This window comes from Hippocampus zosterae, chromosome 7 (assembly GCF_025434085.1).
Source record: "Hippocampus zosterae strain Florida chromosome 7, ASM2543408v3, whole genome shotgun sequence".
NCBI lineage: Eukaryota > Metazoa > Chordata > Actinopteri > Syngnathiformes > Syngnathidae > Hippocampus > Hippocampus zosterae.
In genome coordinates this window covers 20,378,885-20,392,877 of record NC_067457.1, presented here as the reverse complement: position 1 = coordinate 20,392,877, position 13,993 = coordinate 20,378,885, and the positions used below count along the sequence as shown (strand labels likewise).

The 13,993-nt window shown below is 42.8% G+C and overlaps 3 protein-coding genes across 4 annotated transcripts; 1 reads left to right on the top strand and 2 right to left on the bottom strand.

The window, feature by feature from the left end:
- Positions 1–47: 47 nt before the first annotated feature.
- LOC127604812 (sodium channel subunit beta-1-like) lies at positions 48–2,819 on the bottom strand. Its single transcript, XM_052072124.1, has 6 exons — positions 1,861–2,819; positions 1,601–1,767; positions 1,171–1,408; positions 818–959; positions 532–606; positions 48–455 (listed from the first exon to the last, which is right to left on the bottom strand). Exons 1-5 carry the CDS (start codon positions 1,907–1,909, stop codon positions 537–539), a joined length of 666 nt encoding a protein of 221 aa, XP_051928084.1. The 5' UTR covers positions 1,910–2,819; the 3' UTR covers positions 48–455; positions 532–536.
- Positions 2,820–3,182: 363 nt separating this feature from the next.
- On the bottom strand, positions 3,183–6,936 carry LOC127604811 (sodium channel subunit beta-1-like). The gene is made up of 6 exons (XM_052072123.1): positions 5,695–6,936; positions 5,432–5,598; positions 4,970–5,207; positions 4,662–4,803; positions 4,518–4,592; positions 3,183–4,145 (listed from the first exon to the last, which is right to left on the bottom strand). The coding sequence occupies exons 1-5, from the start codon at positions 5,741–5,743 to the stop codon at positions 4,523–4,525; spliced, it is 666 nt and encodes a 221-aa protein (XP_051928083.1). The 5' UTR covers positions 5,744–6,936; the 3' UTR covers positions 3,183–4,145; positions 4,518–4,522.
- A 522-nt stretch (positions 6,937–7,458) lies between these two features.
- zbtb22a (zinc finger and BTB domain containing 22a) lies at positions 7,459–13,732 on the top strand. Of its 2 annotated transcripts, none has more exons than XM_052072107.1 (4): positions 7,459–7,606; positions 8,217–8,424; positions 8,729–9,455; positions 10,119–13,732. In XM_052072107.1, the coding sequence occupies exons 2-4, from the start codon at positions 8,218–8,220 to the stop codon at positions 11,177–11,179; spliced, it is 1,995 nt and encodes a 664-aa protein (XP_051928067.1). In that variant the 5' UTR covers positions 7,459–7,606; position 8,217; the 3' UTR covers positions 11,180–13,732. The 2 variants fall into 2 exon arrangements, with proteins under 2 accessions (XP_051928067.1, XP_051928068.1); XM_052072108.1 differs by having other exon boundaries at positions 7,472–7,592; positions 8,204–8,424.
- Positions 13,733–13,993: the final 261 nt, after the last annotated feature.

Here is a 13,993-nt window from a genome sequence, read left to right as displayed (position 1 = left end):
AAAAGCCGCAACTTTCTATTCGCCATCTGCAGAAGACCACCAAACCATGACTTTTGTCCTTTATTTATTTTTTTATTCGTACATTGAAGGCATCATTGAACGTACCAGCAATTCGATTGGAAAGACAATCTATCCAAAAAAAATCTTTAAATAACATAACATTATTATAATTATTTTTTAAATCAGACATTCAGAGGTGACGAGTTAGTAAAAAGCCTTCTTGTACAATCGACCTCAACAGTCTCACCACAGGCAGTGTTGCGCATGTCATACAAATATCCAGAATGTCAACATAATACTTTACCGTGAGTTATGCTTTCAAGGACGTGGCTAATTAATGCATAATGGGATGGAGATGAGGATGCAGTCTGTTCCCCTCCCCAAGTTTGGTTTCATGCAGTTAGTGGACTGTGGCGGGGTGTTCGGGAAAGATGAGTTTGGTCCAAAAGTGAAGCCTGGAAATCGATAAATAGTCGATTAGTAGATCCCATGAAACAATTCCCCCCCGGCTTCGAATTCGTCTGAACAAACCTTGGCTATTCCCCAACCTGCACATCTGCACAGTTGTCTTTACTTTCCGAGGCGATTGCTAAATATTCAGCATTCCTGGGAGAAAAAAAAACAAAGGGAACATGGTTATTAAGCTGGATATGACTAAACTGACCATTTCAGGCGATGTTGCATTCGCTGGTTTTCTAAACCCTCAAACAAGCAATTTCACCCTTTCGCGGGCACCGGATACTCCATGCAATCCGGTTACAGGGTATTTTGCCGCCATCCGCGTTTGAGTACGTTGCAATTTGTCAACTAAACTTACGCGGCTTCTCTTAGCGCTTCCTCCCCGGCCGCCGCTATTTTCCTGTAGCAGTAGATCATCTCGATGAGGAGCCACACCTGCAGGCCGATGATGGACACGTACATCATGACTTCGGACACGATGGAGGCCGTACCTCTGGTGGCTGCGCGCACAGGGAGGGACGCAAGACAGATGACGTCATGCAAACGCCAGAAGTAACCTCACAAGGCTCTTGAACGAGTCAAGTATCCTGTTAAGCGTTGCGACCGTGAGCCTGACGCGCAAACCGGTGAGCCCTTTTCCCCATTCGTATTTTGTCTCATTGTTCACTTGATATTTTTGGACACATCTTTGCGCAATCGATTGGATCATACCTTTGGCCAGCACGTTCAGGTGCACCACTTTGCTGATCACGGTGGTGTTCTCGTAGTTGCTGTAGGTCAGGACGCGGTTGAAGAAGCAACGGTATGTGCCCGAGTCATTGAAGGTGACGTTGAGAATATAGATGGACGCGTCTTGGATGTCGTTGCTCCGCTTGCTCCCGTTCCAATCCAGACGGTCCATGAAGTGTTCGTTTTCGATCATGGGGCCCATCTCACCATAGGTGTAAATCTGATGACACGGCGACATGGCATTTTGAATCACTTTCTTGACCACTGTGGGCTCATATGAGGACATTTGATGTAAATCCAACATTTTGACATGTCTGGAGAAAACATACAAAACGTCACAATTGACAAATTCTAAAATGCGGACTGCTCGGAATCAACTACGGTCACTGAATCTCAGATGAGATCTCATCACCTGCACAAATTCAACTTCTCCTCTGGCCTTGAAGTACCATTCAACAGTGGCAGTAGCTTTGACTTCACTCCTCATCTTGCAGGAGATGCAGCCCAGTTTGAAGCCTCGGCCCACCACCGCCTCTGTGTCCGAGTCTACCTCCGCACACGCCCCATCACACTGTCGCACTGTTTGCATCAATACGATACACAGCCATTAAGTCTACGTTGTGGTTGTTTTAAGGCCTGACACTAAAACATAAAGCCAGAAGAGTAACTTACCAAACCATGTGCAGGAGAGGAAAAGGAGCAAAATGTGAATTGCCGTCATGTCACAGACAGGAGCTTTGTATTGGAATGGGAGTGTGTGTGTGTGTGTGTGGCGGAGGGGGGTTCAAAAGTTAGAAACGTGCTTTTACACGCTGAAACCTAACCCTAATTTGCTTTTGTAATGTGCAAAACAAGCCTCTGTATGGCCACAGAATGTGCTTGAAAAATCCCAACAGAACTGTTTGACTTCTTTGGCTCAAATCAACAGTTTCGAGTGGATAATAGCATTCGACACCGGAAATTATTGCTGCTAGCAGATGATTTTCAAAGTGCTTAAATGTAAAGGTTCGATCGATGGGTTCCTTCTGTTTTTATTTTTAAATATATATATTTAGAAAAAATAATTCATGTGAGGACGCGCAGTGTTCCCATTCAGATTCGATTATGTGTTCCCTGAGGTTTTTAAGACGGGATCCACAGATACATCGTTCCACCTGCCTGGGAATACATGCACTTATCCCTAATGGTATCGAATAACAGACATTATATGAATCGGCTTTTGTAACATGCCGCCAACTGAGTAAATTCAACGTCCATGCAAACACGTATGATAGGAATATATGAATTAATAATCAAATCGCTTCAACTACAGGCATCAGCACTACACGACCCCCAAAATAATAATCTCAAAATATTTCATTTTAATCTTATCGCCTACTGTCGTCAATTTAGAGGCCTCCTTCGAGAGAAAATGCGGTCCTCTCCCCTACGACGGCGGCGGCTTCTCGAAAACGTGGAAATTTCAGCTTTCGAATGACTCCTTGCGCAACAAAGAATCCCTTGGTTCGCGCTCGCATCGCAGATTAACCTGCAAGAGCGCAATCAAATCCGTATATTGCGAGGAATATCATGAGAGGTGCGTCCTGTGCTCCGTGTACTGTTTTTTTGCTGCGCCACAGCGGCACTTCAGCCTCTCAGTTCACAGGATGCTGCTGATGCAGTGCGGTAAAAACGGCCTAGGCACTTCCCACTGTGTATTCTACAACTCATGGATTGTATTTTGTTTAAATAGATTAAAAACATGTCATCGTTTATTTTGCGCACAGTCCATTCAACGTTGAAGAAAGAAACACCCAATTTACAGAGAAGATGCGACAGAGATTGATGTACAGTACTGTCTCTTTAAGAAAAATGTCATTTTGGGCGGGGTTGCCTCAATCGTTGCTTCCTGTCAATCACTATGTTACCACCTCAATATCTAGATAATTCTTAAATATAGGAACACATATATATATTTTAAAAACTTACCTGGGCAAGAGAAGATTCTGCTCGCGTTTGGTGAGTGTCACTAATCTTTATTAGTCTCTGGTTGATAAAGGTTTGACTCATGCTAACTCTAAGCAGTTGACAGAATTATGCCAGCTCAAACATTGCTTTGTGATGATTCTCAATGAGTTCGATATGATGTGAAAATACAGGTTGGTTTCACAGAGAGCACTTCAAGCAACTTTGTTCCGTTGTAGACTTGTGGAGGAGGCCCAGTACGTTGCCAAGAAGCTCTTGGGGGAGAATGGAGGGGGTATAGAGTAGCCTTAAATGTGGTACGGCCATCAAGGGTGAACCATAGGATGATAGTTGTATGAATGCAATAGTCCGGTTTGTTCTTGAATGAAGACGTGTCCGCCGAGTTGCTTAGTGAAGCCCGAACCCACAGTGCTGCTGATATGTTGGATCAGATGTCTTAAACTATTTGAAAGTGTCCTGTGCTTATGTTGTTTTTTGGGAGCCATCTTTCCAACTCCAAAAGGTGCTTCCCTCATTTTCCTCAGAGTTTCGAGGCCTCCATTTTGTACCTTTTAAGTTACTGTTTCGGGGTCAGACCATCCAACGACAGAGAATGCAGACCCCTTTTCTTGCGAAAATGCCTGGAGTTTGTCACACTTTTGTCTGTTCAAATCAAGATTATTTTTATTCAACCACAGAGTCCTTCGGGCTTCCGCTGTGTTGCGTCTCTTATCTAAATACATACTGTATGAGGTCTCCATAGTACTTTTTGTATGACTCGAAACAATGGCTCATTCATGCATAATGGGTTTCTCATCCAAGTGCTGCTTTGCTTGTGTGCGTCGCAAACTACAGTATTTCAACAGTGCTGGTACCAAGGTCTCTCTGTGCTTCATTTTTTAGGTCAAGATCAAGGAAAGGAAAAGATCAAAAAGAAGACTTGAGATGAAGACGTCTTTTTTCCGCAAGTTGTCATGCAGTTGGCGGTGTGTATTGGACTCCAAAATGGAAGCCTAAAAATGAAAACGCAATGTGATTAGATGACAAGGCACAATTCCCCAAAGCATTTTTTTTACAAATCTTGCAAAAAAAAACCTATTTTTATTTTGCATTTTCCAGTACATGTGAATGCATTTTTTTAATGATTCAAATTTGATTTTAACAAGTGTGGATTATGAGTTTGCATGAGACCATTAAATTTGAAAATACATGTCAAAATTAATTAACATTTCAATGGAATTAAAATGAAAATGTACATTCAATACAATTACAAATCAGGACATTATCTCACTTAAAATGTAGGTGAAGCATGAAGGTTTGAAACTTTGGGTGTGCATGTTGAAAGAAAATGTCTCGTTAGATTTCTTAAGCGTTTTTGGACATACCTTGGCTATTCTCCAACCTGCGCCCCTGCACAGTTGTCTTTACTTTCGGAAGCTATCGCTAAATATTCAGCATTCCTGGAAGGGAATGGGAAATATAACTTTTGCTGCGCAACATGAATACGGCTCTTAAGTTGATCTACGTACGCGGCTTCTCTTAGCGCTTCCTCCCCGGCCGCCGCTATTTTCCTGTAGCAGTAGATCATCTCGATGAGGAGCCACACCTGCAGGCCGATGATGGACACGTACATCATGACTTCGGACACGATGGAGGCTGTACCTCTGGTGGCTGCGCACGGGGTGGTGAGACAGATGACGTCACGCATATGAGGGGGGGAGAAAAAGGAATTTTCATTGTGATATGTGCACAGCACAACATTCCTGCATCTTCAATTTTTTTTATTTTTTATTTCCCCCCCAATGCTTGGATCACAAATGGACGGTTGCGTGCCTACCTTTATCCACCACTGTGAGGTAGACCACTTTGCTGACAACGGTGGTGAATTCGTAGTTTTCATAGGTCAGGATGCGGTTGAAGAAGCAACGGTATGTTCCCGAGTCATTAAAGGTGACGTTGAGAATATAGATGGACGCATCTTGGATGTCGTTGCTCCGCTTGCTCCCGTTCCAATCCAGACGGTCCATGAAGTGTTCGTTTTCAATCGTGGGGCCCATCTCACCGAAGGTGTAGATCTGATGACACGGTAACATGGCATTTCTAATCACTTTCTTTACCACCGTGGGCTCATATGAAAAATGACAAAATAGGCCATTCATTGAAGATGCGCCTCATAATCCAGTGCGCCTTTTAGTGTGGAAAATACGGTACTATCATGCACGCGCAAAACACAAATACTGCAGGGCTCTCTGAATAAATACTGTACAGTACATTTCAACAATAACAGGCGTTGTCTCACCTGCACAAAGTCCACCTCTCCTTTGGCCTTGAAGTACCATTCAACAGTGGCGCTGGCTTTGACCTCACTCCTTCTCTTGCAGGAGATGCAGCCCAGTTTAAAGCCTCGGCCCACCACCGCCTCTGTGTCCGAGTCGGGCTCCGCACATGCTCCGTTGCACTGGTGCACTTGTTTGCATATTACCAGAATAGACAGCAATTTCATCTCCTTTGCAATCTTGTAAAACTTGACAACAACAAAAATGACGCCAGGGAGGAACTCACCAAATAATGTGCCGGAGAGGAAAAGGAGCAGGACGTGTATAGGAGTCATGCCACAGACTGTGTGTAGCTTTTTATTGGAAAGACGGATCTCAAGATATATCTATCTAGTTACTTGTAGGTTTCGGTTCAACAGTTATTGAGAAGATTAATACTGCTTTCTATTTGAAGAATATTGCTCGTTTTTAACAAAAAAAAAAAAGCAACGTCAATAAAGTGCACTCTAGCAGCTACACGTGCATTGTAATGTGATAAATATATCCACCCGCAGGCCGTTTTTTAAAGCGAATATACACAGATGATACGCTGTTGTACTTCTTTGGCTAAGGTCGACTCTTTCATGCTGATTATAATATTTAATGCGACAAATTATTGCTGCAGACAACATAAGCTGCGCTGAAGTTGACACGTTTGCTTTTATGTGCAAAAAGAAGCACGTGTATCATTACAATTCGCGCGATGACTCACAGTGTCCCGTGTCCGGTATTTCACCTTGAGATTCTATTACCTTTATCCCTGAGGTTGTTACCACTGACCATCATTACAGCGGTGTGGAAATAGACGCAATCATCTCGAGTGTTGTCAAACGACAAACATGAAAGTATTCGTATGAACGTGTACATGCAACCAACTGTCTATGCATTACGTACAGGCAAATGGAAATATGGAAATACAGTATTATCACTTTACAACATATGCCGGCTGCTTTGTACGAAACAAACAAATATATTAAGACATTGATTTAAATCCGATCGCCTACTAACGTCAATTTAAAAGTCTCCTCCAGGGAGTAGGGAGGGGGGTGGGGGGTGACGTCCTCTCCGACGATGGAAAACGTGGAATTTCAGCTATCTAATCAGCCTTTGCACCTAAGAAAGTATTCCCGGTCGCGCTGTAGATCATCTTGGAGGCGCGCAACCGAATCCATCATCCAGCAGAGAAAACAAAAAAGCCCCAACAGATGCGTCCTTGATGCGATGACGGTGCCTTATGCTGCGCCACAGCAGCGACTCTGCCTCTCAGATGATGCTGCAGACGTACTGCGGTAAAAAAAAAAAGACCGACGCACGCCAATGACAGCAGTTGCTCGTATGCCCTCCACTCATTCGTTTCAATCGCCTCGCTTAATTTCAAACGCCTACTACGCAAGAAATAATGGTCGTTAGTAAAACAGCGCAGCGCTTTTAAGGTCTACTGGCCCTTTAATAATCCTCTTGCTGGAGCAGGTAACCCAATGGCTCCATCTCATGTCATATGTTGGCCTGATTTTTTTTAAAATTTATTATTAACAACAACAACATGTGAAAAAAAATAAACGAAACAAAAATTTGATATGCCTACTATTTTATGTTTGCATGAATTGTATTTCCTTCAGCATCATAAGAGACCCAACGTGAATTTAAAACACCTTATTTAGTATTTATTCGTGACCCAAAAAATATCACGTGATCGAAAACGATACACAGGCCTTCAATATAAGCAAAGCTGCAATTTTCAATTGCGATGCAATGTCCCTTTAAAAACTTACGAGTGTGACCCAATGGCTCCATCTCCAATGTCACATATGTAAAGTGTTACTTTTATCACCAACATTTAAAATAACCAAAGTGTGAGCATATTAAACGCCTTTTAGGTTGATTCTCATGGAAGAAAAGGGAATGAAATCGTTTCTTCATGACGTTGGAGAATGTAGTGCTCTTCTTTAGCCAGCCAATGAGCATCAGTGCATCAGCGTCGTAAACAACAAGGACCCGCTTCGCTTTCTTCGTCACACTATTTTTGTGTAACAACTTAAAAAATACATTTTACACACTATACTCGGGAATGATAAATCTACCGAGGATGCCAGAAGACGCGACGTTTTTGTCATAAAAAAAGCGTTGCGCAAAGATTTCGAACAGGTAAGTGGAAATAACTGCGAGCTAACTAGCGTCATAGCCACACACTAGCATTGATGCTAATTAGGGAATTTAGACGAAGCAACACGCCATGGGTCGCGCTGCTAAACAGCAAATAGATATGTGCTTAGACATTGATATCGTTTATTGATAACAAACAGTGTCGACTGTGCTGCGGGTGCTTTATGTAAAGCTGTCAGTTAGCTCAATGTGCTAGTGGCTGTTAAGTGTTCACATCTGGTATTCAAGTGTGCACACATTCAGCGAGGATATTGTTTGTTTGTTGCGTTTTGTTCGTTTGAACACACACAAGAGTGTGTTTTTCCAATTTGGCCCTCATTTCAATACAAAATGTATTTATGGGTGACAATTGGAAGGTTCTGGACGCAATAGTTGGTCCTGACAAGGGAGTTTGTTTTTTATTTTATTTTTTACTTTTTTGAACGATTAATCACGAACAATACAAAATACGAGTGCACAGTATCAACCAGCTATAAATGCAATTTTAAACACAGGAACCTGTTGCGTACATTTAAAGTGATTATAAACTTTGATCACCACTGAGTATCTAGAACACATCGGATTCACATCTGACCTCATGCCTCTCCCAACAGTATCATAAGTGACGATGGATCCGAGCTCCAGCGCCACGACTGTTCCGGCAGCTTTGACTGTGCAAGTATGTTTCCCATCTGTGCGTGCTGCTGTCCTGGACAACCTGAATCACCAGCGAGAGGAGGGACGGCTGTGTGACCTGTCGATCCACGTGCAAGGAAAAGTGTTCAAGGCCCACCGATGTGTGCTTGCTGCGTCCTCGCCTTACTTCCATGACCAGGTGGGACTCGCATTCTGCATTTGTGTGTTAATACAGTTTCATTTATTTCATTTTCAAATAAGAGTGTTTGAATTGTAGAATATTCTCTCACAACAAACGGGTGTTTTAGCTTTAATTGTCATGGTTTTGTCAAAGTGGGAGAGACGTGTTCAAACTTCACCAAAGTACTATTTTTCTATTAGGCGGTGCTTTAGTGTCATCTTGTGGCGTCTTAGGGTGCTTTAGAAAGAGAGAAAACTTAGAACTGTGCTTTCTTGTGTTATTGTTGGTCATGAATCCTATACTGTCTTTTGTTTGTCCTAAGGTGTTACTGAAGAATGTGACAACAGTTTCCCTCCCGTCAGTCATGGACCCAGTAGCGTTTGAGAGCGTGCTAAGTTCTGCGTACACAGGCCAGCTGAGTATCGTTCACGATGACATCGTCAACTACGTCACCGTGGCCAGTTTCCTCCAGATGTGGCACATCGTAGACAAATGCACAGAGATCCTAAAAAGACCCCGGCCCTCGGCAGAAGTAACCCCGCCGGACGCTTCGGCAGTTTACGCCGGCGGCGCATCCAGACAGCAGTCGCCGAGCAGCACCGACTGTTTGTATCTCGAGAGAGACGGGAGAAGGAAAGAGGCTCATAAACCCGACGCCTTGCCTCCTTTAGCGACGTGGAGGCGCCCGCAGCAATTTTCGAGATGGGGGAGCTCGCGGCCCTCCTCGGGGCAGCACTTGGCCGACTCCCAACTGGATGCCCTCCCATACGCCGAGAGCGATTACACCTGCTGCGAAGAGACTTGCGACGGCAAAAGTAGCCATTTCGGCCACGGTTGCCCAAGCGCAGAGATATTGAAACAGAAGCTCAGGTGTCAGCCTCGAGCAGCTCTGCAGAGTGTCGACAGGCAGAGCGAAAGGAACACCGGCGGTGAGGGCGGCGACACACCGCAGAGGAAGAAGAATGAGAAACGAGAGCTGGAGGCAGATGAAGGAATTGGAGAAGAGGCAGTGGAGAAGAAAGAAGGATTTGCACCAACGGGTCATTGTGGTAAGATTAAACACGCAACACTTAAAAAAAAATAAAGACAATTTATGATGCTAGCGTAAAGCATGTTTTGTCTCGCAGGCAGTAGCTTAACTTGTCAATCAGACTGAAAGAAAAAGTGTTAAAAGACAAACTGTCACTCCATTCCAATATTATTGAACTTGACAACAGAGGAAAAAATCGTTTTATTTTTTGGGGAGTGGGGGGGGGGGTTGAATGTCATTATCTGTTGTAATAACAAAACGAACAAAACAAAATTGGCACCAAAATTGACTCCTTTAAAAAAAAGCTACTATGAACGCTAATTTTAAGCACATATACAAATGTGTGCTCACGAAAATACCAAGTGCAATATTTTTTTTCTCCTATTGTCCATAAAGTTTTTTAAAAATCATTTTATAGAGTTGGCATGAGGTGGTGTTCGTGGTTAGCACGTCTCACAGTCAGGATATCTGGATTCGATTCTCTGTAGGAACATCTCTGTGTGGAGTTTGCCTGTTTTTTTATTTTTTTATTATTTGCACCGAGTTTCCTCATGTATCCTAAAAATAGGTAAGTTCGGCGAAAAGATTTTATATTAAATCTATTAGCGTAATATAAATGAATTCTATATTCACAGCATGGTCATTTAAAGAATTTCTAACCCGTGGTTCTTCATTTCTCTAGGAGACTTGCAGCCTATGTTAGTCGAGAGCGAAGAGTCGAGACGAGCCCCGACGAAGTTGAGTTTGGTGGCGGTACGAGCTAAATCGCAGATATTGTCCAGCGTGCCGCCTTGTCATAAAGCCGAAAGCCCTTTGGGAGAACCCTGTGCCGTTTTAGCCCGAGTGCAGTGGCAAGCAGGTCCCTGGTCTCAACAAGAGTCCAGACCACAAGACGGGGAGGTGGTCGCTAAAGCCGAGGAGGGCTTGCCATGTCTCACAGAGGGCAAATTTCACTCTGAGACATATGACGAGATTGAAGATGGGACGGGTCAGGTTTCCCAGAGACCCCTGGTGCCCGCGTCGCCCGATTTCACCATAGCTGCCTCGGAGGGGAGCTGGCCCTCCACCAGTATGGTGCAGAGCGGCTCCTCCTTAACCCTGTCCTCCAGTCGCCATTTGCCGCCCTCTTCCGCCAGTCTGCCGCCGCCACCCTCGTCACCCCCAACGCCGTCGTCGTCGTCATCCTCGGTGGCCATGGCCAGCGCCCCCTACTCGGGCAAAGTCCATTTCTGTCACTGCGGCAAAGCCTTCACGCTGAAGAGCATGCGCGACCGCCACGTGAAGATGCAGCATCTCAACCTGCGGCCTTTCGGCTGCCCCGTTTGCAACAAGTCCTTCAAGATGAAACATCATCTCACCAAGCACCTGAAGACCCACGGGGGGCTGCGGCCTTACGAGTGCGGCGTGTGCGGGAAGAAGGTGATCTGGAGAGACAGCTTCCTGAGGCACCAAGCCAGATGCGAAAGGATCGCTTCCTCCGATAACAACGCGGGCTCGGCTCGGGCCGACATGGACGATGGCTACGGTTACTCGTTTGACGGCGGGGACGCCTTTCTCTCCATGGGAGGACAAGTGAAAGTGGAGGAAGTGGATTTCAACGGGGACATGGAGGATGGGATGAGCGGTTTGCTGGGAAGTGTGTCCGGGATTGTGGAAGAACTAAGAACTCAACAATTAGACACTGGTGGCCATGCATACAAAGAGGAGGCGGGAGAGAGCTTTGAGGAAACAAAAGTAGTTTGAAACCATCCACGCGAGTCTCGAATCTAGAAGTGTCACTCCATGTAAAATCTAAACTAAGGATTTTCCCTTCGACGCAAAGATTTTCACTTCATTTTGAGATGTGGTTGGAAGGGAAAGGGACCTTCCATAACTTTGAAACTGCACTTGTACTGCAATTTATGATTGACCAGACCTATGGTCAATATCATTGACCAGACCTATGGTCAATATCTATATCAAGATATAGATATTTTTTTGTCTTGAGTTACATGCAAAATGTATCTTCAATGCTATGAGGCTTGATATCATCCATCCACTTATACCCACAAGGGTCACGGGGGCATGAATCTTTAATTAGCAAAAAAAAAAAAAATTGTGTGTGTGTGTGTGTACAAGTACTCCAACGTTTAAAGAAAATCTGAGAGGCGAAAGGAGATATATATACTGTTTTGCACAATGTGAAGGAAAAACATAGTTTTTTTAAAATACTACTTAATGAAAATGGTTATTGCTCACCTTTATTTATGCGACTGAAACAGTCCTTTTTTAATGTTCACTCACTGGATACTAATGAGGTACATCTTCCAGTATGGATAGTGGTATCAAATACACTACTAAAAGAGCACTATCGAAAAAAATCTGGTTGTCTTGTACCTGACCTTTCATTGCCAAGTAAGGCAATCAGACAGTTTTTGAGTTTATGTTTTGGACTGTCATTAAATTGTGAACAATGTTGTGGCCATTGTGTGTTAAAGAAGGCTCATTAACTTGAAAGTATCCTCCCCTGTTCAGTGTCTATTATCCTTTAATGTGCCTTTGCATTAAAATTGTCAGCTTAACGCAGCGGTGTGAAGTAACGATGTAAAAATACCTATGCAGAAATTTGAGGTATTTATCATTTCGTGGGATCGTTATTTTAAAGCCTATTTTGTACTTCTATTCCTCACATTTTTACGCAAAATTGTGTACTTCTGCTTTGTACTCCTTACACATGGACACAAAGTCTCGTAAAAAATCCTTTTCGATTGTGTTAATTTCAATTTATGGATTTTCAAAAAACGAATACATCGCGCGAAGATCGCACCTGCATCAAATTAACGAACCATTGACAACTTGCCACACTCGAATTCGTGCGGACGCACGGCTTCTCTTTGTTTCAACCGAGTCGGCGGCAGTGAGGTTCTAGCCAGATATTTTATTAAAGCTAGTTAGTTATAAAATAACTCATATCGAATGCGCTGCGAACCTTACGAACCGAACCGAAGGACCACCGGCTAATGGCTAGCCGGCTAACTCGCCGTCGAACGTAAAAAGCAATTTGAGGTAAATATGAAAGTTTATCAAGCGGGGATAACGGTGTGACACTGCATTAGACTTCAAACACATTTTTGAGTTTTATTGATAAATGTATTACATCCAGTAATGTACAATGCTCAGCTAATCGTAAATATAAAATTTGTTATGGTTTGCTGACAAGCAACAAGCTCTGTTTCAATATCGCAAACGCTGGGTGGTTCTGTGTGAGATATTTGAAATTCGACTTTCACCAAATCAGATTTTAGACATCTATTGTTGTTTAAAGGTCTGTTATTACTCTATGTAATATTTGAAAGTAACACGAATTATTTCTGGCCAGTTTTGTCATCTTCCACCGGCGACCCTCACTCATTCCTGCAGTTAAGTTTGGATGGAAACTTTTGGACCAGTGCAGGTTAGTCATGACACGCCATTGAAGTTGGACTTTTTGAACCATTGCAAAACTGAAGTACCTGTCGTCAATGTTTTAACGGAATGACTAAAGAGTGAAATAAAAATTCTCTTGGGATACTAAAATTATAAGTACCGTATATGAAAATCATTTTCACGGATGTTTTTTTCTCTCAATGTTTTCATGAAAAAAATACCGTAACACTATTATTCTTTATAAAAACAAGTCATGATTGAATTGAACAAATTGCACAGAATGTAATTTTTTTAAAACTCAATGGACATTATTTTGCTTCTTCTGGTGTGTGCTTTAGCCATCTGGGAGCAGTGTACTGTAATATTGTAGTTGGATCCGTTCCCAGGGCATTAAGCTGCAGTAACATTCATTCTTTGCGGAAGACAAAGAATCTTTCATGAGTGTTATTTGTTTTCATGTTACTGAACCATTTGTGTTTAAATATCTATTGTTTAAAGGGTTACAAAGCTGCAATGATGATGCTGTTCATTAGCCTGTCTATGGTGTTTCCCATTATGTGTAAGCATGAAGCTAGCAGACATTGACATAGTTTATTACCAGCCTGCAGCACTTTCATCACATTTAAATGTAATGTTAAAAACAATGTAAAAAAATGACAGACGAATTGTCAGACTTAAGAACTTTTAATATAATAGTGCAGTTTAATGAACATAGCAAGGAGTAAACTAAAGTATTTGTTTCTATTAGGCTGCATGTTTAAACGTTCACAAATATGACAAAATCAACAAGTGTTAATTTTTAATAAAAACACCAAAACACCCTTTGGCATTGACTCATTAAAATAAGCACACATCTCGAAGTGACAACAATATTCACAAGGAAGACTACATTTTAAAAATGACACATCCTTTCTAAAACCATAAACATTTTTTTACACCCCCTAAAACCTTTGAGCCACTTGCAAACGGACCATCGGATCAACAAACCTTTCTATTTTTCCCCCCCGCAAACCACACAAAACGTTACGTCTTCAAATGTAATAAATAGCATGCATACCACCAACTCATTTGTGGGGCTTTGATTAGTGGGCAACAGTGCAATGAAAAAGGGCATGTTCACCAGATCGATTAGTTTTCTGACTGTCCTGTAGA